The sequence below is a fragment of the Leptonotus elevatus genome, chromosome 3 (assembly GCF_054856555.1).
Source record: "Leptonotus elevatus isolate MCC_2025b chromosome 3, RoL_Lele_1.0, whole genome shotgun sequence".
Lineage (NCBI taxonomy): Eukaryota > Metazoa > Chordata > Actinopteri > Syngnathiformes > Syngnathidae > Leptonotus > Leptonotus elevatus.
Window position 1 is genome coordinate 7,781,543 of NC_141241.1, and position 25,136 is coordinate 7,806,678.

Here is a 25,136-nt window from a genome sequence, read left to right on the forward strand (position 1 = left end):
CCCTTTATTTTATGTAGTATATATGCATATTTATTAGGGGTGGTAGAAAAAATCGATTCGCCGATATATCGCGATATTAGCGCGCAATTCTCGAATCGATTTTTAAACATCAATTTTTTAATGTGAATATTCAACAAAACGTCTTACTAAGGGTTAGGATTCACAAATTAAGCATGGAAGAATGTTATATTAAAGGAACATTAAGCCTTAATATTTGATTTCTGTGCTGTTCAAATATGAAACAGACTGCAACCTGTTTGTTAAATGCAGTGGCTCAGTTATAAGCCTGAATTTTCAGATAAATAAATACATTTTCATATAAATCTTACAGTGTACATGTAAGTTTATTATTATTTTCTAAATTTGAGTTTAAAAAAATCACAATAATCAATTTATAGATTTGCATCGGGATTAATCGGTATTGAATCGAATCGTGACCTATGAATCGTGATATGAATCGAATCACCCGGTGCTAGGCAATTCACACCCCTAATATTTATATTTTTTCATATGTTCATTGTTTATATTGTTTCATACTTATGTCTTATTTCATTAGATTTTGTAATTTATATACATATACTGGCAATGATTACACTATGCTGCCCCAATAAAGACATGATTTAGCCCAGGGGTCACCAACATAGTACCCACGGGCACAAAATAGGCCCGCCTATTCTATAAATGCTGTAGTAGGGATTTTCTAGAAATGTTGCAGAAGTGATCATTTCATAATGTAATCACTGATTGAGATTTATAAATATAATGCATTGCTGTTTCCTACATCGTTTGACAATTAAGATGGTCAGTGCCTTTGCATAAATGAATTTCATTATTGGTAAAAACAAAGTTAATGTGTGCGAAAGAAGTAAACTCTCATTTTCCAAAAAGCTTGGTGACCCCTGACTCAGAAGCAAACTCCACACAGGAAGGACGCAACTGATATTCAAACCTGAAACCCTCAAAATTAACAAACAAACAAAAAAAGGCTAATGAAATAAATAAGGTGTTAAACTGACACATAAAATGGCCGTTTTCTTCATTTGCAAGTGTTTTGTTTTTGGAGTGGGCGTAGTAGTATTTGACAGACAGGCGCGAGGGGGCGGGTCTTAGGACTCTCAAAGAAGCAGCGCGCGTTCGTAAGTCCAGCCAGGAGAGCTTCTGTCATTCTAGCACACACAAATACTCGCGCACACATCCGGAGGAGGACACCGTACACTCGCTACTCTCTACGCCGACGATGGCACCACCTTCCGCGGTCACTTCAGGAGCATTCGTAGGCGACAGGACGCGTTGGTGACTGTGAAAAACAAGGTAGGGACCCCAAACTCTTAAAAGAAAAAAAAATCATTTTATGCCTTCTGCGTTGAATGACACCTTTTTACAGACGTTTTTTGTCTTTTGTTGTCATCTTTTATCTTGTCTTTACGTCAAGTTTGAGCTCATTTACGCCGACTTGGCGTGTAAACGGCACTTTCGCCAGTTTAAAGTGAATTAATTGCGAAAGATGAACTTTTAAAGGCTCTTGTCTTCTATTTCACCGACAACAAAAGCGACGACAGGCTGTCAATTTAAAGACTTAAAGGGGAATTTCCACTTGATTGGCGTCCTTTGTGGTTTGTCACTCGCTGTACGTGTCTGACAGGTGCTGGGTGGTTTGACTGATTGTTGTTTCGTAGTTGGGGAGATGCAGCAGCTTGATTTTTTTTTGTCTGTTGGGGGGGGGGGGGGCATATTTTAAACTTCATTTTTGAAACATTTGAGAAAGCATGGCTGTTTCTCGCTGCCCTCAGTCTCCTTGAATACAATTGCAGCATCACGGAAACATTTGATGATTCACTGCTGGAAATGACAAAAATAAACACGCACAGTAACGTAAGCTCTGTATGCTGCAGTATTATACTCCACAGTCTCAACTTTGCCGCAAAGGTCCGTTTTCTTGCTGCCCTCAGTCTCCTCTTGAGCACCACTTCAGTGTCACTGTTGCATTTGTGCAAAAATAAATACACTCTTAACGTTAGCTGCTTTATCGTACTCCACAGTCTCCACTTTGCTGCACCAGTCCAGGTTCTTGCTGCCTACGGAAGAACTAGACTCTTGATGGTAGCGTGTGAGAATACACAGCTAAAAATTATGTGTGTGTGGTGTGGGGGGGGGGGGGACCCACACGCTATCTTCGCCGTTGCAGTGCTACACTCCACAGTCTCCACTTTGCTGCCGTGCTCTATTATCTAGTTTTTAGCTTGTGCACGTGTGCCTAATGTTGTGTCCGGTGAGAGTATGTAAAGATGGGGCAGTTTGAACTGCTTCCTTCCTTCCTCATTCGCTCACACGATTTGTGCTGCGATAACATGTTGGTTGCCAAACACCTCTGCGCAAGCACATGATTTCACCTCTTCTCTTTCACATCCTCTCATCTGCAATACATACAATGATGTAATAACCGGGATGGCAAAAAAAAAACCATTGCTAGTAAGACAGTCATTCTACTAGGGCACCTTTGTCGTTCTACTAGCGTAGTGTAGAAGTTTACTGCGTAAATGTGACACTGTAGTGAAAAGTAACGCTAACATGAAGACAATCGTTCTACTAGTGTGCCCTAGTCTATCTATTAGTGAAGCACAGTAGTTTACTGGTTAGTTTTAATAGCGTACTAGTAGGTCAAAATCAGCACTAGTAGTATAAAAAGACAGTTACACAGTTGTCTTGTGAGGACAAAATCATGGACCTGAAGCTGTATATCAGGGATATCGAATAAATGATAAAATGGCATTTCATAGCAGGGCACTAGTGGGTATAAAAAGTCTACACACCCCTTTTCAAATGCCAGTTTTTTTGGGCTATAAAAAATAAGAGGAAGATAAATGATTTCAAAACTTTTCCCACCAATGTGAACTATAACCTGTGCAACTCAATTTGAAAATAGAACTATACTAAGAAGTAAGGGAATAAATAAGCAACTAAGAATGTGGTTGCATAAGTGTGCACACCCTCTTATAACTGGGGGTTTGACTGTATTCAGAATTAACCAATAATATTCAATTTCATGTTAATTTGGAGTCGGCACAAACCTGCCACTGTTTAATATGCACCATTAATAAATTTCAGCTATTCTCTTAAGCCTATGGTAAGTGCCAAAATTTTCATTTCTGCCATCACGAGTGCTCTTCAATCAGTGGTGTCATCAGAAAGAAAAAAAACATTGTACCCTCTACAATTGAAGAAAAGGTACGTTTCGTAAATAATTGATTTGTTTTGAGTGCGTGCCTCCACTCAAACACATTCCGTGCCCCGGCTCTTAGTGCATCTGAAGGCAGATTAGGTAATAATGACACAGTGGGCGCGGGAGAGGTCTCCCTGGGAAAGTGGAATAGCAACAGCCTTGCGGAGAGTGGAGAGGCTTTCCTAGTGGCACTTGATAGCAGCACACCGGCAAACGGTTGATGCTTTCTGTCCAGCCGCCATTAATAGCTTCGAATGCACTGCATTGTGGGATTGGAGCAGTATTATACATACAGACAAATTCTAAAATAAATAGAGAAAAAGTAGCTGCATCAATTTTCTTGATTATTCACTCGTGTCGCAGATGAGCTGGAGCCCATCCCAGCTGACTTTGGTGCGACTTGATTGACCCTGAACTGGTGGCCAGCCTATCGCAGAGCACATACAGTACAACAACCATTCACACCTATGGACGTTCTCCTTGCGAGGACCACATACAGAAAAATCGAAGAGGCGCATTGACATTCGTCAAATTTAATTAATTAAACACGCTAAAGCAAATGCATGTAATAATGATCTGTTGTAGTTATTTTGGAACAACTGCTACATCACAACGTTCTGTCAAAGATGATAAGGCAAATACTTTTCGATTTTTCAGAAATTTGGGGGCGGTCCACGGCCCCTTATCTGGCCAGAATAGACATGTCCGTGCACTGAGCAGCAGCCCAATCACATTTTCCTATTCACAACCAAATTGAGCAATCTGAAGATGAATATTTTGAAACGGAATTATCTTTATTCATCAGGACATGTTTAAGAGATTAATTAATTGCTTTTTAGTTGTTGCAATACAATTTCACAGAAAGGTCCTGTAAAATGGAACAGTTTGAATTACAAATTTATTGAAAATATATAATTAGCACATGGTGATAAAAAATCATACATGAATGATCTGAAAAATGTATTTTAAGAAAATGCTATAAAATAAGAAACATAGTTTAAAAAAATAGTGACAAATGCAAATTTAAAATCTTAATACAATTTCTCAAACATCCTATCCTTTAAAAAAATGGAACAGTTTGAATGACAAATTTATTGAAAATATATAATTAGCACATGGTGATACAAATTCATACATAAATGAAAAATTAATTAAAAGCCTTTTAATAAAATGCTATAAAATAAGAAACATAATTTTAAAAAATAGTGACAAATGCAAATTTTAAATCTTAATACAATTTCTCAAACATCCTATCATTTAAAAAAAAACACTTTGAATGACAAATTTATTGAAAATATATAAATAGCCCATGGTGATAAAAATTCATACATAAATGATCTGAAAAATGAAAAATAAAATAAAAGCCTTTTAATAAAATGCTATAAAATAAGAAACATAAAAAAATAGTGACAAATGCAAATTTAAAATCTTTATACAATTTCTCAAACATCCTATCCTTTAAAAAAAATTATAAAATGGAACTCTTTGAATGACAAATTTATTGAAAATATATAATTAGCCCATGGTGATAAAAATTCATACATAAATTATCTGAAAAATGAAAAATTTAATATTTAATTTAATAAAAAAAAATTAAATGGTGACAAATGCAAATTTAAAATCTTAATACGATTTCTCAAACATCCTGTTTTAAAAAGAAAAAAAGTGTGTGATGATAACCATAGACCAGGAAATGTAACCATTTGCGATCTAGAACGTTTTTTCAGTGCTGGCTGTGCAGTAAGATAACTACTCTGGCTCTTTTGTGATTCCGCCACAGCAATGATGAAAAGTGTGATGACAACCATTGAATTTACAGTGATGTTCAATCGCTTTGTCTTTGGCTTGGAAAAAAATTATCATGCCAACACGGTAGGCTATTCACCGGAAGAAAAGCAACAAAACTTGTCCTTGTCTCATGTTCACCTCGCCACCATTCAGGAAAAACATCCTTTTCATAGACCAAGCAACAAATATAACCTACCTCGGTGGAGGTAACAACGTTCTGTATTGAACCCTGACACCTATTTGCTTGTACAAAAAGCGCCGGAAGCGTACACTATGAGCCAACGAGGGCCTCCTGTGGATTTTAAGTTTGAGTAGCACAGGCACTGCAGATGTGTGGGTGTCTTGTTCCTCTCTCTCTCTTAGTCGCTCGCCACATTTGGAATATTTTTCCGCTTACTTTGGCTCAAGGACGTTATGTAATGCCGGTGAGAGTCTCATCTGCACTCGGGCCTCTGGAGAGCGCTTAAGGCCGGCTTTACTTACCTGGGAAACAACACCGTGGACCATCGCCACCACATTCTCTTTCTGTTTCCTTCATGCGGTCGCCCCTTTTAATGCAGGAATCCTCGAGCAGCTAAAAAATAAATTCCACACGGAGCTTGTAAAATTGAAAAGTGTAGTTAAGTAAATCATAAAGAAATTGGTGACAAATATCTTGCAATTTCAGACAGACATGAATGTAAAAATGAAGTTAGTAATTAATAAATATTTTTAAAATATTTAGTAGCCTGTTGAAAAATGTTGTGAATAATTAACAAAAACAAACATTCATAAAAATGTAACGTTTAATGGAATAAACATAAATCATTAAAAAGTGAAAGAATAGTAATTAAAATATATATTTTTTTATTTTTGAAAATGTTAAATGCCATTGTAATCCTATAAAAATAAAATATAAATTGAGTAAATTTTTTGTAGAAATGCTCTATATATATATATATATTTTATAAATTCAGTGATCTGTGAAAATGAAAACTTTTTTTTAAGGAAATTATTCACTAAGATCCTGTACAAGTGAAATGGAAAAAAATTGCTTAATTATTACAGTTAAATCATTCAAATATTTAGATAATATTTTATAGTGAGCCTGTTAAATTGACAGATGTAATAATAATCACAAAAATAAGTCTAGTTTAAAAATAAATAAATATTATTTCCCACAGATCCTGTAACATTAAAAAACTAAAATAATTAAAAAATGCAAATTAAAAATATTTAAAAACAATTCACACGGACATTTCATACATTGATAAATAAAGTTTGTTACCACGCTGAGATCCTGTAAAATGGAAAAGTTTAATATGTTAATTAAATATTTGCAATTCACAGTTAAATACTATACTACTGAATTGGAAAGTTGAATGAATGTTGTTGTTGTTGTGACAATGCTACTTGAAAAGATTTTTCAACATTTCACACAAAAATGTTAAAATGCAATGACAAATAATTCATGCATTTTTTTGTAGGAATGAAAAACGTTTATACAATTCAATTGGGGCTGAATAAATTGACAAATGTTTCACAGACAAGTTGAAAGAGATCTTGTTTTTCCTCCGTCCGTGTTGCGTCACGCTGTTCATGTAACGATTGAGTTTATGGACCAATACGTGATGATATTCAGTCTCATTTGGATGGCATTTGCCAATGTGGTGTTGTTGTTTTTTTTTTAACAAGCCCGCTGATTGTATTGAGCTGCTTAATGAGTGATTAGCCTCTCTGTTGGTACAAAACATTTCATTTGAGTAGACTGAAGTGGATGTAAAAAGGGGGTGGGGGGGGGCCATCAATCTGCATGGGAGCCGTATACGCCACGGACAGTAATTGTGTCATTATAGTTCTCCCTTATTTCTCCATCCCTGGGCTGTTTTGACTGTCGCTTGCCACCACACATAGGAACTGTATAATTTTGCGGGGGGGGGGGGGGGGGCACATACATACATTTTATGTCCCTTTTGGAAAGTTTCCACTTTTCTTTGACGGTTTTTGGTTCAGTACACAACAAATACAGGATTACAGCACACTCGACATCTACTTGTAAGACTCGGGTTGAAATCACTTGATTGTGGGGTGTTTCTGTCTACGGCTTTTGTTACCGGAGCTGGGCCTTTGCTATTGTACGAGTGGCTACTTGTTCTCTCGCAGCAAATTTCCCTTGTGAAAGCAGCACTTCATCACCATACCGCATAATTACACTTGTCAGTCGGTTTATGGATCGGTCACGTCGGCAGCAGACATAAAATTTGAAGAACATTCCAAAGCTGATACTGTTGGCTAATGCTAATCTATGCTAACACTGCAGCTCTGCTTACCTGTTGGCTTTGACATGATAGTATTGTGGATAAGTGGTGTAGAAAATGGATGAATGATTTTGTTTACATGTGTAAACTTCATCCAGCCTAGCTACCAAATCATGGGCCGATTTCCAAGACAATGGGGGTGGAGCTTGTTGATTGGACAGTCTAGTATCTTCTACAGAGCCCAGAGTGCGACTTTATGTATCTGTTACATATGAACCCTTCACCAAACATACTGTAAAACCCGGAATTTGCAAATGTCTCAATACTTTTGCTCATTTTCCAAGTATGAAACGCGGACCGGTTTAACCCGAGAACTCTATGTTGGAACTAGATCTCATTGTTTCCCAATTGTCCTCCAGTGTACTGCGCTGTTCCTGGCAAACGTGGAATTTCTTGCTTTCCTTTCACCAAATGTGGGCGTGAGGACCTAATAGTGCACTGGCTGCAGGTTCCTGTTTTTTTTTTCTTTTTTCTTCTCCTTCAGCCAAGCCGTCCTTGCAGCATGAATGGGGAAATGAGTCACGCGGTTGCCAAGGAAGTGAGAGCGCGTGCAGTCGACTGTTGCCGTTGGCCTTCAATCTCGCTCTCGGGGCTGTCAATTGTGCTCGTTAACTCTACCGGATGAAATTGGAAAGGTACAAAAAGAGTGACGAGAATGTGGTTTGTGTTCGTTTAAGTACGATGTCATACTGTATGTGCCTTTAAATTCGCTGTTAAGATTTAGTTCCTGTACGCCATGCTTTTTCCTACTCTTTATATTGGAGCCACGTGAAATTGGTTCTATGGTAACTGGATGCACCCAAAAATTCCACGGAGAAACCCATGTCCTAAATTGAACCGGAAGTCCTCCATTTTGGTTTGCAGCCATTTTTGGCAAATTTGGGTATCTTTGAATGTCTCACGATTCGATTCGATTCCGATTTTTGGGTCTGCGATTCAATTCATAATCGATTTTCAATTAAGAAAGATTTTTGATTCAAAATAATTTGATTGACAATGATTTTTGCTTCAATCTATAGATGTGCAAGGAATTGTAATGATCTACTCCAGTCTGACTCGCTAATGTTAATTAGCGCGCTACTCGTGGCACTCCCAAAAACTTTTATTGGAATAACTTGATCGTGACTTTTTCCTTCTACTCTCTAACGTGGCTACAACTTAACAGTGTATTAGACCGCGTGGAACCACACTGCCCCTCAGTGGCTAAACGGGGTACAACATGAACAGCGCTCCAAATAAAGGCAAGCCAGTATAAAATAATTGAAATAAAATCGATTTTGGGACATTTAAAGTCGATTCTGAATTGTACTAAATGAGAATCACAATTCTTATGAGAATCAATTTTGGGGGGGGGGGGGCGGCACCCCTAGTAAATAACAGGGCATGAACAAATTCCTACTCAGGAATTTGCCCAAATCTAAAGCAGATATTCCAGAGAGATGGGTGAGGCTTACTTGCCAAGATTTTATTATTTTATTTTTTTTGCCTACGCCATCTAATGTGGCCGAAGCATGGTGTGGAAGTGTGATGACCATTTTGAAGATTTGCCAGAGGGAAAGTTTAGGGGGGGAAAAATCCAGTCCTCGACACAGGTTTGACCAATCATCATGAAATTGGGTGCACATGTCGATCATACCCGGACACACAAAAAAGTCTCAAGGACCAATGACCTAAGTGGAACTTTATCAGCCATTTTGACTCGAAGCAGTCAAATTCCAGGACTTGATGGACTCCTATGTGCTGACTGTTCATTTAAATGTCAGTGAAGAAGAATGTTTTGTTAAGTTTTCCTGAAAACACAGCCTGTCCAGTGAATAAGGCTTTTTATGACGGCGACAGTCTTTTCAGAACAGCTCGTTTGGGACATCCTGGGCTATGGCAGTTGAACTTGGCTTCAGGCAACTGGGCTGAAAACTCCTCACGGCCACAGAAACCACTGGAAGGCTGCTGCGGCCTCCAGACATTCCTTAATTTTGGACTGTCCAAATAACTTCCACCTTCCTACACATTCCTTGGCTCTTGACAGCAAAACATAGAAGGTGGCCTTTCAAAGAAAACGTAACCCGATTCCTGCCACAACCTGTAAGCTTGGACAGGACCTCCATTGAAAGCACGCCGATGTTCCGAAAGGTCTCAGGCTGGTACAGGAGCACACCTCATCAGCCATTTTAGTGAAGACAAGGATGCTATTATATGTGAATCCTCTGGCTCCACCCCTTCTCCAGTCAGCCATAACTCCCAGGAGTCATTTGAGGTAATGAGATCAGCCTGCTCTGGTGACTTCATAGCTCCTGCACAGATGACAACTATGAGGTCTGAATCCATACACTGAGCACTTCTGTTCCCCCCCTCATGTTTTGTAACTTACTGTTCAAGCAGCTGTACCAGTCGTCTACTGCTTTTAAACAGTCAAAATACTTTCCTATAGGAAATAATGGAAATAAATAGGCATTGAACCGTTTTGGCACCGGACCGGGTTCCACTGCGTTAGCGTCAGATTTAAGCAGCTGTTATCAGATGAGCTCGCTCATATGTCGCAGAGAAGCCGCTCTTAAAATATTTACATCAATTTAATCCGCTGTGCACGCATGCTATCACATCCTCGTCGCTAACCTAATTTGAGGGGGGGGGGGGGGGGGTTAGGGGGTCCAATTGCCAGTATGTTATGGGCGCCTCATAACAAATAATAAATAATAAATCTGAAGGCAGAATATTGTTAGGAGCATCTTGTACCACCATTATGTGTTTGTGCCATTCATAAAAACAAAAAACAGCAACCTTGAAAAAGGAAGGAGGAAAAAAAAAGGAATTTTTATTGTACATTTTGTTTGAACATCTTTTTGCACACAAAACAATACACAGTTTATGGCAACGTTTAAAGATGATAGGGTTTTAAGTTCCATGTTGATTAAATGGATGTGAATACAAATGGAGGCTCCCAATTGTATTTAAATAGCGGGCAAATGGAGTTTAATAAAATGAGGACTCATTTGTTGAGGTAATCACACTGTGGCATCAGAAGTATTACTTTAATCAAATGAGTCCACACACCCACACACAGTTTGCAAGCAAATTGGTCATCTGTCATTTTTCTTGTTATATTGTGTAATACATACACAGTATTATATAATTCCCTTGTCAATCACTGCCGTCTAGCTCAGCTGAACCTTTATTTTATTGTGGGAATATTATTTGTTCCACTTTTTTCACATTCTATTCCTTCCACTAACATTTTTTTCAAGTATTCAAAATGCCAAGTCCTACCCTCAAATTCCACATTTCCCCCCCATTTAAAAATGATGAGTTAAGGAGGCATTCCAGTGATTCCACAAAAAGTTCCTCATGTTTCACATCCCAACTTCAAACAAAATGCCAGGCCATCTTGTGAACTTTTTTTCCCCCTCCCAAATTCCCCATATTTCCCCTTAAAAATAATGTTCCCAAATTAATATAGACGTTTCACCAATTTACCGCCTCCTTCCACATTTCTGGACCAGCTAAACCATTGCAACCATCCGGTTGCTAGGTAGAGTTTTCTCCAAATGATGTTTTTCACAACTTAAGCCACTACTGCAGGACAGTTTGGTGTCACACTCTGGAAGTGTAGGCACATTTTTACTTGTGGGAACAAACTGGAAAAAGCACATCAGAGGAACATTGCAGAGACGGCGTCCTAAAAAACAAGTGAGATATCATAAACCGCTGCTTCGCTTTGTTATGATAACTCACCGCTGACAAGGCTGCAGCCACCGCCTCCACGCCACAAGTACTGTCCCACCACATTTGAGCTTTTAACCTTTTTGAAAGCGAAACACAACTACTGACTTTGCAGATTTTTTATATTTTTTTGCATAGTTAGCTGTAATGATGTCATATCATAAATCACCTAATGTAATGATACTTACATTTGAAGAGACCCAAGTAAGATTTAAGTTGTGTCTTCAGCGAAAAGGTAGCAACAATACTATGTGTGATTTTGTTGTTGTTGTGATTTTTATTTTTGTTTGTGAATTAAGTAGAGTTTGTTGGAGGGTGTGGGAGAGGTTATAATCTTTTTTTCTTTTTCTTTTTTTAGGAAAATAAAGTAGAAAATGTTAACAAGAATAATGTAGTGTTTTATGGTAATTTAGTTGTGTTCTTAAAGGGAAAAAGTCATCTTTTTCAGCTGTTATATTGTATTTCAAGGGCAATTAGTTATTTTATCAGACTGACTGATATACATTGTTGTTTTATATTTAAATTTGGAAAGATTATTTATTATTATTCTATTGTGTGTTATGTTTGAGCTTATGTACAGCACTTTTGTTACAGCTGCGGTTGTTTTTAGTGCTGCTGTGTTATCATATCATAATTCACAGAATGTTCAATTGTGCTCTGGGACTGGTCGTGACTACCGTTTTTAATCACCATCATAGTAACAACTTGGGATTTATATAGTGCATTTCATTGGAATTTGGAACCAAGGATTTTTTTAGCAGAAGCGAGTTATATTTTCAAGGACAAAAGCAGCAATATTATGAGATGAAGTCAGATTTTTTTTTCTTTTCTTTTGTGGATAAAGTTGGATCTTATAGGATGGGTGAAGTCTTCATCTTACAGGAAACAAAAGTCTTGCTTTTTATGAGGTAGTATTTTTTAAATAGAAAAAGTAAGAACAAGTTATTAGACTAAAGTTGCTTTGGATTTTCACGGTGGCCAACAGTCGTGCGTTCAAATCCGGGCTCCGGCCCTGTGCATGTTCTCCCTGTGTCTGCGTAGGTTTGTCTATCTGTGCCCTGCGATTGACTGGCAACCAGTTTAAGGTGTACCCGTCGCGCCCGTGACCCGTCCGAGCGAGTATTGTCCACTTGCAATGTCTCATTGAACTCGGGAAGAATGAAAAGAAGGCATAGGAAGACCATATATGAAAGTGTCTCAAAATGTAGCAGATTTGTGGCCATTTGTTGTCAAAAAAATGTTTTTCTTCATCTTTGTAGTTAGCGACTAGTCAAATTCATGAAATGATGTGCTGCCTCTCATACAATACAGTTTACAAGACTGGTAGCAGAATCAGAATCGCGTTTATTGTCCCCGTAAACAATACAAGAAAATGTAAGCAAAGGAAGGATGCAACGCTGCCTCATCTTTACTAAATGTACGTATGATGTAAATAAGCTTCTTTAATCAAGGCAGCGTGTGATGTGTTGGTACGGGCCCGAACATTTGAAGATGTCAGAGGTGGCAATGAGTGCGCAAGTCACAAGAAAGTCTCAAGTCTTCAAGAATCAAACAAGTCATCGCGGTGTTTGATTTAGTTCCCAAAATTGGCGACTTAAATCGGTCTCTACTCGATTCCCCCACCTCCATACTAGTGTCGTGGTCGTTTCTTTCCATGTCGAAGCAAAGTCTTGTCCTGAAGTGGTCCAATCCGCGTCTTGCCCCAGGCCACCGACGCCCTCTCTTTCTTCAGAGTCTCCTGGAGCCGTCGTCCACGTTCTTTGCTGGCGTTGAGTTGCGCCGCCATGGCCGCCAGCTCTTCCTCCAGCCTCTTCTGGTTGTCCCTGGACTTGATGTGGAACAGTTTGATATCCTTGAGGAGGTCTTCCCTTTCACGCCTCCGTCGGGCTCCCGCCCGCCGCCTCTCCTCCTCCAAACACTTGGCCGCCTCCTCTCGCCGTAATTTCCCCTCCGTCTTGGTGTCGTTCCTCTCGACCTGGAGCTGATTGGTCAGGTACTCGACCTGCTCCCACAGGGGCTTGTTGTCCTTCTCTTTTTGCTCCAGCTCGGCCGAGAGCTCCTGCACCCTCTGGCCCTGGAGCTCCAATCTCACGTTCACCATCCAAAGCTGGTCGTTCAGGCCGTTCACCTGCTTCACCAGAGTACCGAAAAAGGCGCTGACCACCACCTGCATTGCCATCCTGTAGATATTAACCACACCTTCCCACAGGCTGGAAAGCTTTTTGCGGAACGGCATGCTCTGGCGGCAGCACCCTGCTTGTCGCGTTTGCTTCCCGACATAACAGGTTGGTTCGTCTGCTGCGTAAAGGCCTGCAAGGCGGCTTTGAAGTCCTTCTTAAGGAACTTTGTGAAGTCATAGAATGACAGAATGTCACCGTGGCAACGATGTTTGAAAACGTGGCCGCACCAGTGCTTTGAAGAGGTTTCACAAGCCTTGCAATGACATTTTTATTATTATCGTTAAGACTCGACAACTGTGCGGTGTGAAGGACACAGATGTGTGGTTCACTATTCATGAAGAATCATGTGCATGTACATTCGAAATCAAATCATCTCTTATGGCATTTATTTTTTTGAGTCATTTTGCAAGAAGACGATGATGTCCAGCCAAGTTCTGTGCCTGTGTTGAAGCGGCAACCAGAGCTACAGCTATTTGTAACACCAGCACTTAAGAGGTTTTCCCTTTCCTTTTAGTATTTGTCCAAATACAGTTGAATAAGACAAATGTGAAACCAAAATAATAGAGATGACTATTATCATACACTTTTATAAAGAATATCTTCTGGCAAATTCATACTATAGTCATTTAACACTACCAAAAAGAGCTTGGTATTTTTAACTAATTTGCTCTCAAAAACAAATAAATACGTTCTATTTTTAACGTTTTAAGTGTCCCAAAGACGTATTTATAAGTTTTTTTATTTTTTATTTTTTATAGAACATACAGAAGGCTTTGATGCAGCCTCAAATACAGAGAACGGTTGAGGAAATGGTAACTGTTACAAAAACGGCCAGCAGGTGGAAGCAGAGCAAAATAGATCAACCAGGGCAATGTTGACAAAAGCTAATTTACCCACAGTTCTATACATATTTGTGAATAATGATGAAACTTAGCTATATTCGAATGCAAAACAGAAACAGATAGAAATATAAAAAAAATTCTGATGAAAGAAGAGCCTCTAATCATTCTTTTGGTAAGTTTTATGTTTTTATAGCAATAGAACACAATATTCTGTGGGCCTGGCAAAATCTGTCAAAATCCAGTATAACAGCCGGGAGTGAATGAGTTCATAACTGGAACAAAAAAATGCGTTTTGTTTCCGTCATTCCCTTGCCACCTTTTGATCATTTGTCCTTGGCTTCTTAAGTCGCGTATCGGTATAAGCGGTGCGTGATACGCAGTTTGTTTTGTGAGCGTGCAGTTGTTTTTCAATTCCAAACGGCATTTGAGAAGGAAATGGCCCCGACTTAATTCAATCAGGCCAATTTCAATATCGAATTTGTCTCACGGTTGGTATGCTTAGACCCCATTCTCTATGTCCTAAAATCAATAATTCCATCGTAACTGTCACTTAGTGGTCACGTGGCTGCAGTGTGTGAGGCAAAGGCGGAATCACTTAAGCATCAACGCGGTTTTCCGTCTTGCGCGTTGGTCATTATTATTATTATTATTATTATTATTATGATGCACGCTAGCATTTGAAATCAACACTGATGCAGCATTGCGATAACATTGTTAGTGGTTCAACGAGGCTAATTCAATACCAGTACCGAGAGCTGGGAGAGGAACATGGTAAAAGGACAGGGGGCTTAATCTAATCTGCCCGCTGCATTGCTGCACTTCCATCAGTCATGTGCTGATGCAAATACATTAGGTAGCCAGCGAAAAACTAGAACCTAACCCACATGGTCAAAGCTGCCATTTTCTGTCAACTGGCTCGACTGAGAAGCATGGTGTACTATTGGTCGGCCTCACGCTTCTGAGGTTCCAGGTTTTAGTTTTGGCCCCGGTCTTTCTGTTTGTATGTTGCATTTTCCTTAAAAAAATAAAAAATAAAAAAGGGATAAACTGTCCATGTTTCATAATTGTGAAAATATAAAGTATTATAAGTGACAAAATAGACATGACACCCACCACCGCCAACTAACCATTAATGTTGAACTTTCCATGAAAGAAAAGCAGTTTTTCCATTTTGTTTTTTGGATACCAGACGGTCATCCTTAAACCAAAGTACATACGTACCCATCCGTGGTTTCTGGTGTACGGTTACACCCGTAGTAGCCACTAGAGAATCTAACTTTATTAAATCATGTGTGCACTAAAAGAGACGTGAGGAGGTTTGAGGTATTTGTTCACGTCTGCCTTTTTTTAAGGACGTTGTGTCGAGCCCTTTTGAAGGCAGCTCAGCACAGGCTGAGAAATGTGTCTCTTGGCTTTCCCTTCCAGAGGTCGCCCTTTGTCTCTTATTGAATGCCAACACAAAGAGATGCTATAAAAGCAGCAATGTGCTTTTAGCAATAGGAGATGCTCGGCCATTTTGCTTTTGGCTAAAAATTTGACCACATCGTATATTATCAATCCCAGAAAAAGGAAAATCTGGTCACTCAACAGACACTAACAGATTGGCCTTTGTTTCTATGGTGATAGTTTCAAATAATTGTGAAGTATTTCCGAGATTTCACCGAGACCAGTAGCCTACCAGCTACTCTACAAAAATTAAAAAAACTGATCTCAAGTCACAATTTTTTTTTTTAAATCACTTTTCTCAAACACGACCATTTTATGTCTTACTAGATTGCCTTATAAATTTTATCGATCGACAATATTAAATAATGAACGTGTTCCCATATCTACGACCATGAATCTTCATGTGTGCGTTCAGACAGTTCAACTCATGGTCTGTAAGTAGTCCTCAAAAAACCTGTCAACTTTAGAATTGTGAGGCTGGTGCACAAACCACTATTTTTTACAGAGCTGCCCGGATCTTGGCTTACAAAACAAACTCGCCGATATTTCTTATAGCGTTCACACAAAGCAGAAAATTCTCAAGTTTCACCCGGGAAAAGAGTAGACACCCAATTTATTGTCTCTTTTATTCTCTTTCGCTCTCTCTTTTTATTTTTTGGATTTATTTTTATTTTTTACACCTAACGGAACAGCGTCTCAGATAGTGAGTGCTTGCTGACGTTCCTCGGCTTTGTTTTCAGGGTACGGTGACGCCAGTCGGCAAGGCAGCGACGCCATCGACCCCCATTGCCAGGCTTTGAAAAGACCTGACTGCCCATTCATCCCCTCACAGTCAGTACGTCATAGACCCTGGCTGTTCTTTCTTCTTGAATGGTGGGACCATGGTAACGTTAGACTTGTGGCAGTAAAAACACCTGTCCTTGCTTTTTCCACATCTTTTGTTCGCGTTTTGGGGGACACAGGACTTTTTTTTTCTTTTTTTGTGTAATGCAATTAGAGACATACTGTACTATACTATGCATTTTTTTTCACAGTTTAAAACCGTTACAAAAGATATTTAAAAACCTAAAAAAAAATAAAAACTTCCCACAGAGCCAGTGCAGTTTAAGGCTTTCATTACCGTGATACGGGCAGTTTACTGCTTATAAGTAACAATGCTATTCTTAGGAAAGCTAGCCTTGGTGTACAAGACTTTGCCTGCTCGGATGAGGGTGAAAGACAACCACAAGAGCCTTTTGCGTTCGATTCAGTGCCTTGAGCATGCAGTATGAAATAATACGATGATTGTACATAATTTTAATGATTTCATAGTTTTCTCAGGAAACCCATAACTACAAAGCCTGTGGCCAACATTTGTCTGACTAACCTGGTGTAAGTACATTTTTACACACGGTGAATGAAATGGACATACTGCTAAAGACAAGAAAACCTCGACCCCATGTCCTTGGATTAGTCTAGCATTCAAGTATGTGCCGTTTATCAGTAGCTAACTCTTATCTGTAATGACACAATAGGTCTTCTTACCTTTTAGCTTAGACATGGTGGTGCTTATTTGTTTTCAGTCTGATGCTAGAAAAAAAAAAAAGCAGCCTCTCCACCAAGTCATGGGTGGCGAAACAGTGCGCTCTACTGTAAATTAGCCACACTGTTACCATATCTACTATCCTGTGAAATTCAGGATGGCTCATTCACACACGTTTTTGGGAACGATTCATTTGGTCGTACAGTATAATTTTAGACTTGATGGATGGCAAAAGGTCATTTACTGATTTCATAGGAAAAAGCTGTCTTTGAAACGTCAGCACTGACATTGAAATGAACGTTACCATGGATGCGACCATAAAGACGTATACATTTATATGTATGCCTGTCTTGTTTCCTCAGGAGTTTATGGTGACATTTACAATAAACAGTTACGCCGTTGTCATGTACAGTCACTTTTAAAGTACATTAGACGTGACATTCAGTGGGTGAATGATTCCTGCATTGTAAATAGCCAGGAAGCCTATTTCACACAAGATCGTCCTCAAAAATTTGCTGCATCAGAGCCGTAAGAAGACGGCTAGCATTTATTTGCTTGTTCCTTTTTATGGAAAACACAACGAAGGGGGGATACACTGTAACTACATTATATAAATGCAGAGGTCACATTTCTTGCACATGACGAAAAGTTGCTTTCATAAAATGTCGGGTGTTAAAATTTACTCCCTTTCTTACATTGCCATCGGCATGGTCTGCTTTGCTTTTGTTTTGCGTGATCGTCAGCTTCCCAGTCATCAGTTCTCCACGATGACGACTCGCTTCATCGCCACCGACTAAGATATAAAGTCCAGCCAGTCTCGTACCTCGTTTGGGTGCTCCACTGCATGATCGTCCCTCCCTTTTTATGGCACCTAGCATCTGTTGCTATGCGAAGGACAAACATGTCTTACACATATGAGCAGCTGGCGGAAATGAGCTTTCTATTGACAGTGGCGCAAAGTCCACCTTTTGTCTCTGGTAAGCTTGCAACCTGTTTGCCGCGTTCTGAAAATAAGGCTGAACTAGCTGAACAATCACAAATAGTTAGCCGGTTACAGTTAGGGTTCGTTCACTTTTTTTTTTTTAACATTCAATTGTTTGAAGAGTAAAATTACCAAAACTTTAACCCTATGAAGCCAAAAGACATTTTAAGCACTCTGTTTCATGAGTATAATACCCCCCCCCCCCCCCCCCCCCCACACACACACACATTAAAACCCTGACGTATATAATTTGACACTTGCATTGCATGGACAGTCCATTAGAGGGCAGTGTCACCCAGCTGATGGCTTTTCCAGCGACCTTGCAAGACCCAATTGAAATAGGAGGGACACCTATACTTATTAATAATGGGAAATGTTCTTTCAGATTTTATGAACAAAAATATACTTGATATGTATGTTTATTATATTTTTGACAGTTCTAAATGTAAGAATTTAAAGCATTGTGGCCGGATGTATCAAATATGGCACCAATCAAAAGTCATATGTGGAAGTTGATTTTCAAAAAAAAAAGAAAAGTTTTTTGTTTGTTCAAAAGGACCAATAAATGCTCTATTTACAAAGAATCCGAATTTTTCTCTCATATATTTCATGGTTCAGTCTTTATATAGGGTGAAAAATAAAAGGCTCTATCTTAAATTTCATAACATTCCAAACTTCAAAAATCTGCCCATGATAACAATGGAGTCCCTAACCTCAGCTGTATGTTCTACGAGACTAGCAGTATATGTTTTAAGGAAAGGTTTGGTAGTGTAAATATGTTGGCGTGGGGCGGGGGGGGCACAGTATTATCAGGAATTTTTTTTCCCGTAAGCTTTATTGATCAGCATGTTAGTGATTCACTTTGTCCATTGAGTGACATCATTACAGGCCCACTGGTGGGAAGATGACATACTCATGTCAGAAGTCAAATATTATGTAGCCATCATCAGGGTTTATAGCTTTTTGTCTTTGTCAGGTCAGCCGGGGGGGGGCGTATAAAGTCACGTGTGTTGGCGTGCCGCTCCTATGGGACATCATTCCATTCCTGCGCATTCCATTGTTTGTGTAATGCTCCCAATAAAGGGCACTCATTAGGCAGCATCACCCATTATTATTGCGGCTGTTTTCTGTGAGCCTTGTGGTTAACAAGGACTAGCAAACCCGTGCTTGTGTGTCAATAAACATGTTCATCGTTCATTTCCAAATGAAACATTGAGGCTAATGCTAATACACTTGGCATAAATAACCCCAAAATGAAATGCATATAAAAGTGTGATTATCGTGCGGCTCCTGAACACTGTAAACGTCTCTTACCATGTACCATGCGATCTTGCTTCTATGTTTTCCTGCTTCTTACCCACAATTCCACAGAACAATGACACAAAGGACCAAGGTCATTTGGCAACGCATTTTCAAAATAAAACGTCTATAACATTAAATACCCTTTTAAGTCTCCTTTTTATTGACTTATATTTATATTCCTATAAATATACACCCCCCCCCCCCCCAATGAGTGTCACTGCCACCTACTGTAGGGGATGTAAAATTACACTTGATTCCAGTAAGGAATAGGAAACTGCCATCCTGAGTTTGTAAAATACGGCTTTAAGTGTGAAATATGTACTAATTTACCTGTCTCTTCCATCCAGGTGCAATGGTGGTGCTGCATCAGCAGCATGAAGCCGCCGACCTTGTCGCTGCGTCGCTAGCCCGATCCCGGTGCTGATGATCCCTTTTGAAGCCCTCGTCAGCTTCTGCGTTTCATCTCCTGCCCTTCCTCCTGTGCATCTTTGACCCTCCAAGCCTCCCTTATTGCTCCAGAGAGCTGCAAGCGAAGAAGTAGACAGGAGAATATTCAAGATGCCAGGGACGAACTTCACTGGAGTGTCATGAGTTAGCAAGGACCACCATTTTTTATTTATTTTTTTAATAGCAATCTTTTACCGCACTCGGCCATGCCGACCAAGGGGAAATACTTGTTGAATGACCAGGAGCTGAAGAACGAGGCGCTCTACCGCAAGTTCTCATGCATCAGTCAGTACCAGCCCCTGGTGCTCCTGCTGGGCCTTTCCATGCTCTCCTGCGGGCTCCTCCTGGTCCTCTTCTTCGCGCTTGGACTGGTGAGTTCATATTTACACACATGCCGATTTTTTTTTACTTCTTTACAGAAACTTCACATATGATGAGATAATAGTATTATTAACTAGCTACGTTTTTGGTCTCAACAAAACAACAGCAAATAGGTAATGTTCTCAGCAAATAACAGATGTACCCAAAAGAAAATGTAACAAATGTGCGATGGTTCACTGTACTCCAGATTGACGACACAGTACACCACACACACATTATTAGCTCAACTCCAGATGGGGGCAGGCATCTGTTAGCGGGTAGGAGGACTCTTTGGACTATTACTAAGAATGAGTACATCGCAAAATATGACAAGTGAAATTAGACTTTCTTAGGGGAATGCAAAGAAATGATGCATAATCAGTAAACATGGAGTTACACAACTTTGGAGTGGCCACAGTGTCAAGAGTTTACGAGAATGTTAGTCATCACTAACATAACGTAAATGCTAAATGGTCTTTAATACTGCACGGTGAAATCATTTATAACGTGGTAAGATTGTAGACTGTTTATGTACCTTGGAGGTGCTGCTGTTTTGGTTAGTAACCACATTTGAATGGGCTCTTAACACTTTATTTGTCAGTCTAGAAAAGGAGGCATTTAGTTTATTCATTTATGGGAGGTGTTTGAGTTATTCAAAGCTATTGTTTGTTTGTCTGTCTGTATGTCTGTCTCGAGCTTGCTCTATCGATTTTAAGCAATCATATGTTACGGTTTTTACTGTAGTATAATAAGGTGATAAAAGAGGTTTCACTGCATACATTTTTCCTGGTATCTGTATTGCAATCTGTCAACGTATGCACAATAAATACACTATTAGGAAAAGTGTGCAGTGTTAAGAAGAATTGGTCCCCAAAAAATGTCCAGCAATGTAGCTTGTGGCCTTTCATGTAGCTGCCAGTACAATTAATTAATTAATTAATTCACACTACAGTGATTGTTGTTTTCTCCCCCTGCCTTGTCAAGTCTGACAGGAGCAGCAAGTAATGTGGGGCCTTAAAAAAAAAAAGAAGAAGAAAGAAAAGGTTGCCGTGGCAACAAGAAAGCTTCAAATACCATGCGCTGATGGCCTTCCCCAAGCAAAGATCTATTACCCATGCTTGGAGCTGTCTCTTTTTAACCCCTTGCTTTCCCTACATACTCACACACGGTCTCTTACAAACCACATGGTTACACTTACATTGAAACGGGGAATTCAAGTTAAAAAGATCCTGTTAAAAGTAGTATTTTCAAAACGATCAACATTTTTTAAATCAGCCCAATCCATTGAAACAAGTATGTGACAAAGAAAAGTTGAGTTTTTATTTTTACGAAAAAAAAAAATAAATACAACAAGAAAATGAAAGTTGGTTGTATCCTGCTTCTCTCACTCCAAAGTCAGCTACCATAGGGTCCAGCTCATCTGTCACTCTAATGAGAACACGCACTATGGGTGGTTTATGTAAGGTTTGTGTAAGGATGAAAGCAATACAAAGTATCTATATTTCATTTCATGTATTGTCCGTTGGGGAGATGTATTAGTCGCTTGTTGTGCTTATTACATGATGTTTTCTTTTCAGCATTTGAATGTACTTTACCTCCTCAAAGCCATTAGGAGTCTAGTCACACTCCACTATTGATTTTGCAGCCGCTCTTGACGACTGAGTGCTCTTACATAAGAATGTCTGCAACTATCGTTTTTGTCCTTATGCTTGCGAGGTGTTCATTTGTCTGTGAACTTTTTCAGGACGCCCAGGAGCACTGTGCCTTTGTGAGCGTGGTAAGCGGCGGGCTGTGCGTCTTTCTGGCCGTCTTTGTGCTGGTGTGCACCGAAATGCTGTCCCAACGTTGGCGCCGTCCGCTGGGCCTGCTGGTGTGGGCGGCCCACCTCACCATGGGCTTTACCTTCATCTTCAGCGGGCCCGCCGTCCTGCCGTGGGACCAGGTGAAGCCCCCACTTGCACATAAAAAGTCATCAAATGAGGAACTTGATGAGTTCATATATATATATATATATATAATTTTACTGAGGGGGGGAGAAATCACCACACAAAAATTCTAGTGTTTTGCAAAAAAAAATTCAGTTTATATTAATAAAATATTGCAAGAAAAAACACAATTTTACTAGCAAGATAGATGTCATAATTTTGAGAAAAAAGTTTACTAATTATAATAGAATAATGCAGTGTTCTTGCAAGAGACTTGTTTTTTTTCTCAATAATATTCAAGATTTTTTTTTATCAGACATTCTCTCACTACTACTACTACAAAAAAAAGGTTTTGCTAGAAAACTGGACCAATAGAACAAGAAAATGGCATTTTATAAATAAAAATGTAGCGTTATTGCAAGAAAATGACTTAATGAGAAAAAGTCTGAAATGTTCAACAATAATGATTTTGCAAGAAGACATGAAGATACCAGTAAGACATCATAATATTAAGAAAAATAAATTAAAAACTAAAAATAGTAATATAATATATAGTATAGTAATAATATAAAAATCCCACACATAAAAAAACAAAAAAACAGTAAGTTATGACAATGATGAGCTTCAATGACAAGAAAAAAATAATGGAATGAGAAATATATTAGGGTTAATTTTATGAGATTAGTAAAAGTGCAGAATTTTAATGGCAAGAGGTTATTTTGTGAGAGTAATGTAGTACTTTACAAAAATATTAATATCACCGGAAAAGGCTTCCAATTTTACAAGAACACCATATCACAAGAAAACATTTCATAATTGCTATGAAAAAAAGAAAGATAGAAAAGGCAGGACAATTGAACTTTGGCAGATTTCTTAAAACAAGAACACAAAAAATTATACAGAAAACAAATTTTTTTTCCTCACCCTTTTCCCCTTTAGGTGCCATTCTTCCTGTTCATCATCTTCACCGTGTACACCATGCTGCCGTTCCCGTGGTGGTACGCGGTGGCGCTGAGCGTGGTCTCGTCGCTGTCCCACATTGTGGCGCTCACGCTGCGCCTCACCGCGTACAGCAACATGCCCACGCCGAACCTTACCAACCAGGTGAACCATTACAACAACCTATCATCTAAAGTCTGGAACATTTTTTAACATATTATTAAGCAGTCAAATATACTCTACTGGGGAATCAGCTCCTCTCTGGAATTCTCAGTACAGCAGTAATATTATATATCAGTCTGAGGATTGCATTGTTGTTATTATCACAATCTGTGTTCCGATATCCGTTGCTTAAAACTCTGCCACATACATGCTAATTGTTAACTCATTCACTGCCATTGACGGCTATAGACGTCAAAAATTCATTTGAACTATTTCTATTAGTTAAACTTTTTTTTCTCCACTTTTGTTAACAAGATTATGTAAACCTAGAGTTTTTTTTTTATTGTACATTTAAAACAGATATAAAAAATGTAATTAATCAAGAGTTAACTAGTGAAGTCATGCGATTAATTACGATTAAAAAATGTAATCGCCTGACGTCTCAAATTTTTAATTGTAATTAATCGCATGACTTATAGTATAGTTAAGTAGTTAACTCACAATTAATCACAAATTTTATATCTGTTCTAAATGTAATTATTTTTTTCTAGGTTTTCATACTCTTGGTAACAAAAGTGGAAAAAATGTTTAACTATTAGAAATAGTAAAAAAAATTAAAATAAAAAATAGTTGAAATGAATTTTTGACGTCTATAGCCGTCCATGGCAGTGAATGAGTTAACCTGTTTACCTGTGCTGACAATGTTGACAGTTAATGAATTCACTTCAAATTTCTTACAGAAAATTAAGTTATTCATCGAAAAAGCCACCGTACATTATTCTAATGATCCCGCTTGCTTCCGCTGTGTTTTTGTGCATTTGTGTGTAGCTGCTGTCCAATGCAGTGGTGTTCCTTTGTGGCAGCGTGGTGGGAGCATTTCACAAGGTCCTCATGGAGAAAACCCTCAGGCAGACCTTTCAGGACACGCTCCGGTGCCTCAGCATGCGCATGAAGCTGGAGATCGAGAAGAGACAACAGGTTCGTTTAGCTCCATATGGCCGCTCCATGCTTCAATTCAGTCCAGCCGACATCTACCTTGCATTTTGCTTACCGGCTACAAAATGCATTCCAAAATGAATGATGATAATAATAGTAGTTGTAATAATAACAACACGTTTCCCCCTTCTGCACTTGTGATTCGATTTGACTGCTTTGAATGTGTCTCACTGAGCAAACACGACAGACCTGCAGTTTAAATGAAGAGCATTGTTACTATGGTCCTCTTCATCTTCATCATGGTTTACTTTGATCTCCGGGAAGCTCCATCCTTGGCCGGCCCCCAGTTGACCTCGCTTGAGGATGTTTATCGTTGTGACGAGCCCAGTCCGCGCTAATTAAATTTTTCTGCCTGCGCTGGAGTCTTCTTTTGAAATATTTGCCTATTTTTGCCAACAACACTGACTATTACCAGCGTGGGATCTTATACGTGCATTTGTGGACAGGGGGTGTGTGGATGTCCTTGCGTGCATGCGTGTCTGTCTGTCTGTCTGTGTGTGTTTGTGTGAGAGGGAGATGGTGTGAGCATGCCTGAGGGTCAGACACACACATTGTGTCGCACGAATGATGTTATTTTATGTATGACCCCACGGAAAAATGGATTTGACAAAATTTACAACAAGTCCAAACTTCAGCCCATTTATTAGTTAAACAGCGATAAGTGATGTCACACTTTGAAAAACCGCTGTCCAACATCATGCAAGTTGTACACGGTAAACATGATTCTAAAAAAAATGTTTGCAGGAGAACCTGCTGCAGTCTGTGCTGCCAGTCTACATCTCCATGAAGATGAAGCTGGCCATCATGGAGCGCTTGCAGGACTGCAAAGACAAGGAGGAGCAACAGCGGCTGGTTAAAGACAACAACTTCCACAGCCTCTACGTCAAACGGCACGAAAACGTCAGGTACCAAACACAAATGACACTTGGCGTCGCTGTCCTGTGAAAAACACTTGCATGTATGTCCTTTTTTTTTTCTTATTATTTTTTTTACGTTTTTGGGATGTTTGCA

General features: G+C 39.2%; 1 protein-coding gene across 9 annotated transcripts in view; it reads left to right on the forward strand.

Moving 5' to 3' along the window:
- Positions 1 to 1,153: 1,153 nt before the first annotated feature.
- adcy7 (adenylate cyclase 7) overlaps positions 1,154 to 25,136 on the forward strand; it is a 41,725-nt gene continuing 17,742 nt past the window's right edge. For 2 of the 9 annotated variants that reach the window (XM_086070575.1, XM_086070584.1), the window contains exons 1-6: positions 1,154 to 1,311; positions 19,644 to 20,114; positions 21,848 to 22,045; positions 22,968 to 23,132; positions 23,958 to 24,107; positions 24,870 to 25,030. In XM_086070575.1, the coding sequence (XP_085926701.1) occupies positions 19,950 to 20,114; positions 21,848 to 22,045; positions 22,968 to 23,132; positions 23,958 to 24,107; positions 24,870 to 25,030 (839 nt within the window). In that variant the 5' untranslated portion in view covers positions 1,154 to 1,311; positions 19,644 to 19,949. Of the gene's footprint in view, positions 1,312 to 10,946; positions 10,990 to 12,742; positions 13,308 to 13,629; positions 13,698 to 16,230; positions 16,375 to 19,643; positions 20,115 to 21,847; positions 22,046 to 22,967; positions 23,133 to 23,957; positions 24,108 to 24,869; positions 25,031 to 25,136 lie in introns of those variants that run through there. The other 7 variants (XM_086070577.1, XM_086070578.1, XM_086070576.1 and 4 more) reach the window with 7 other exon arrangements.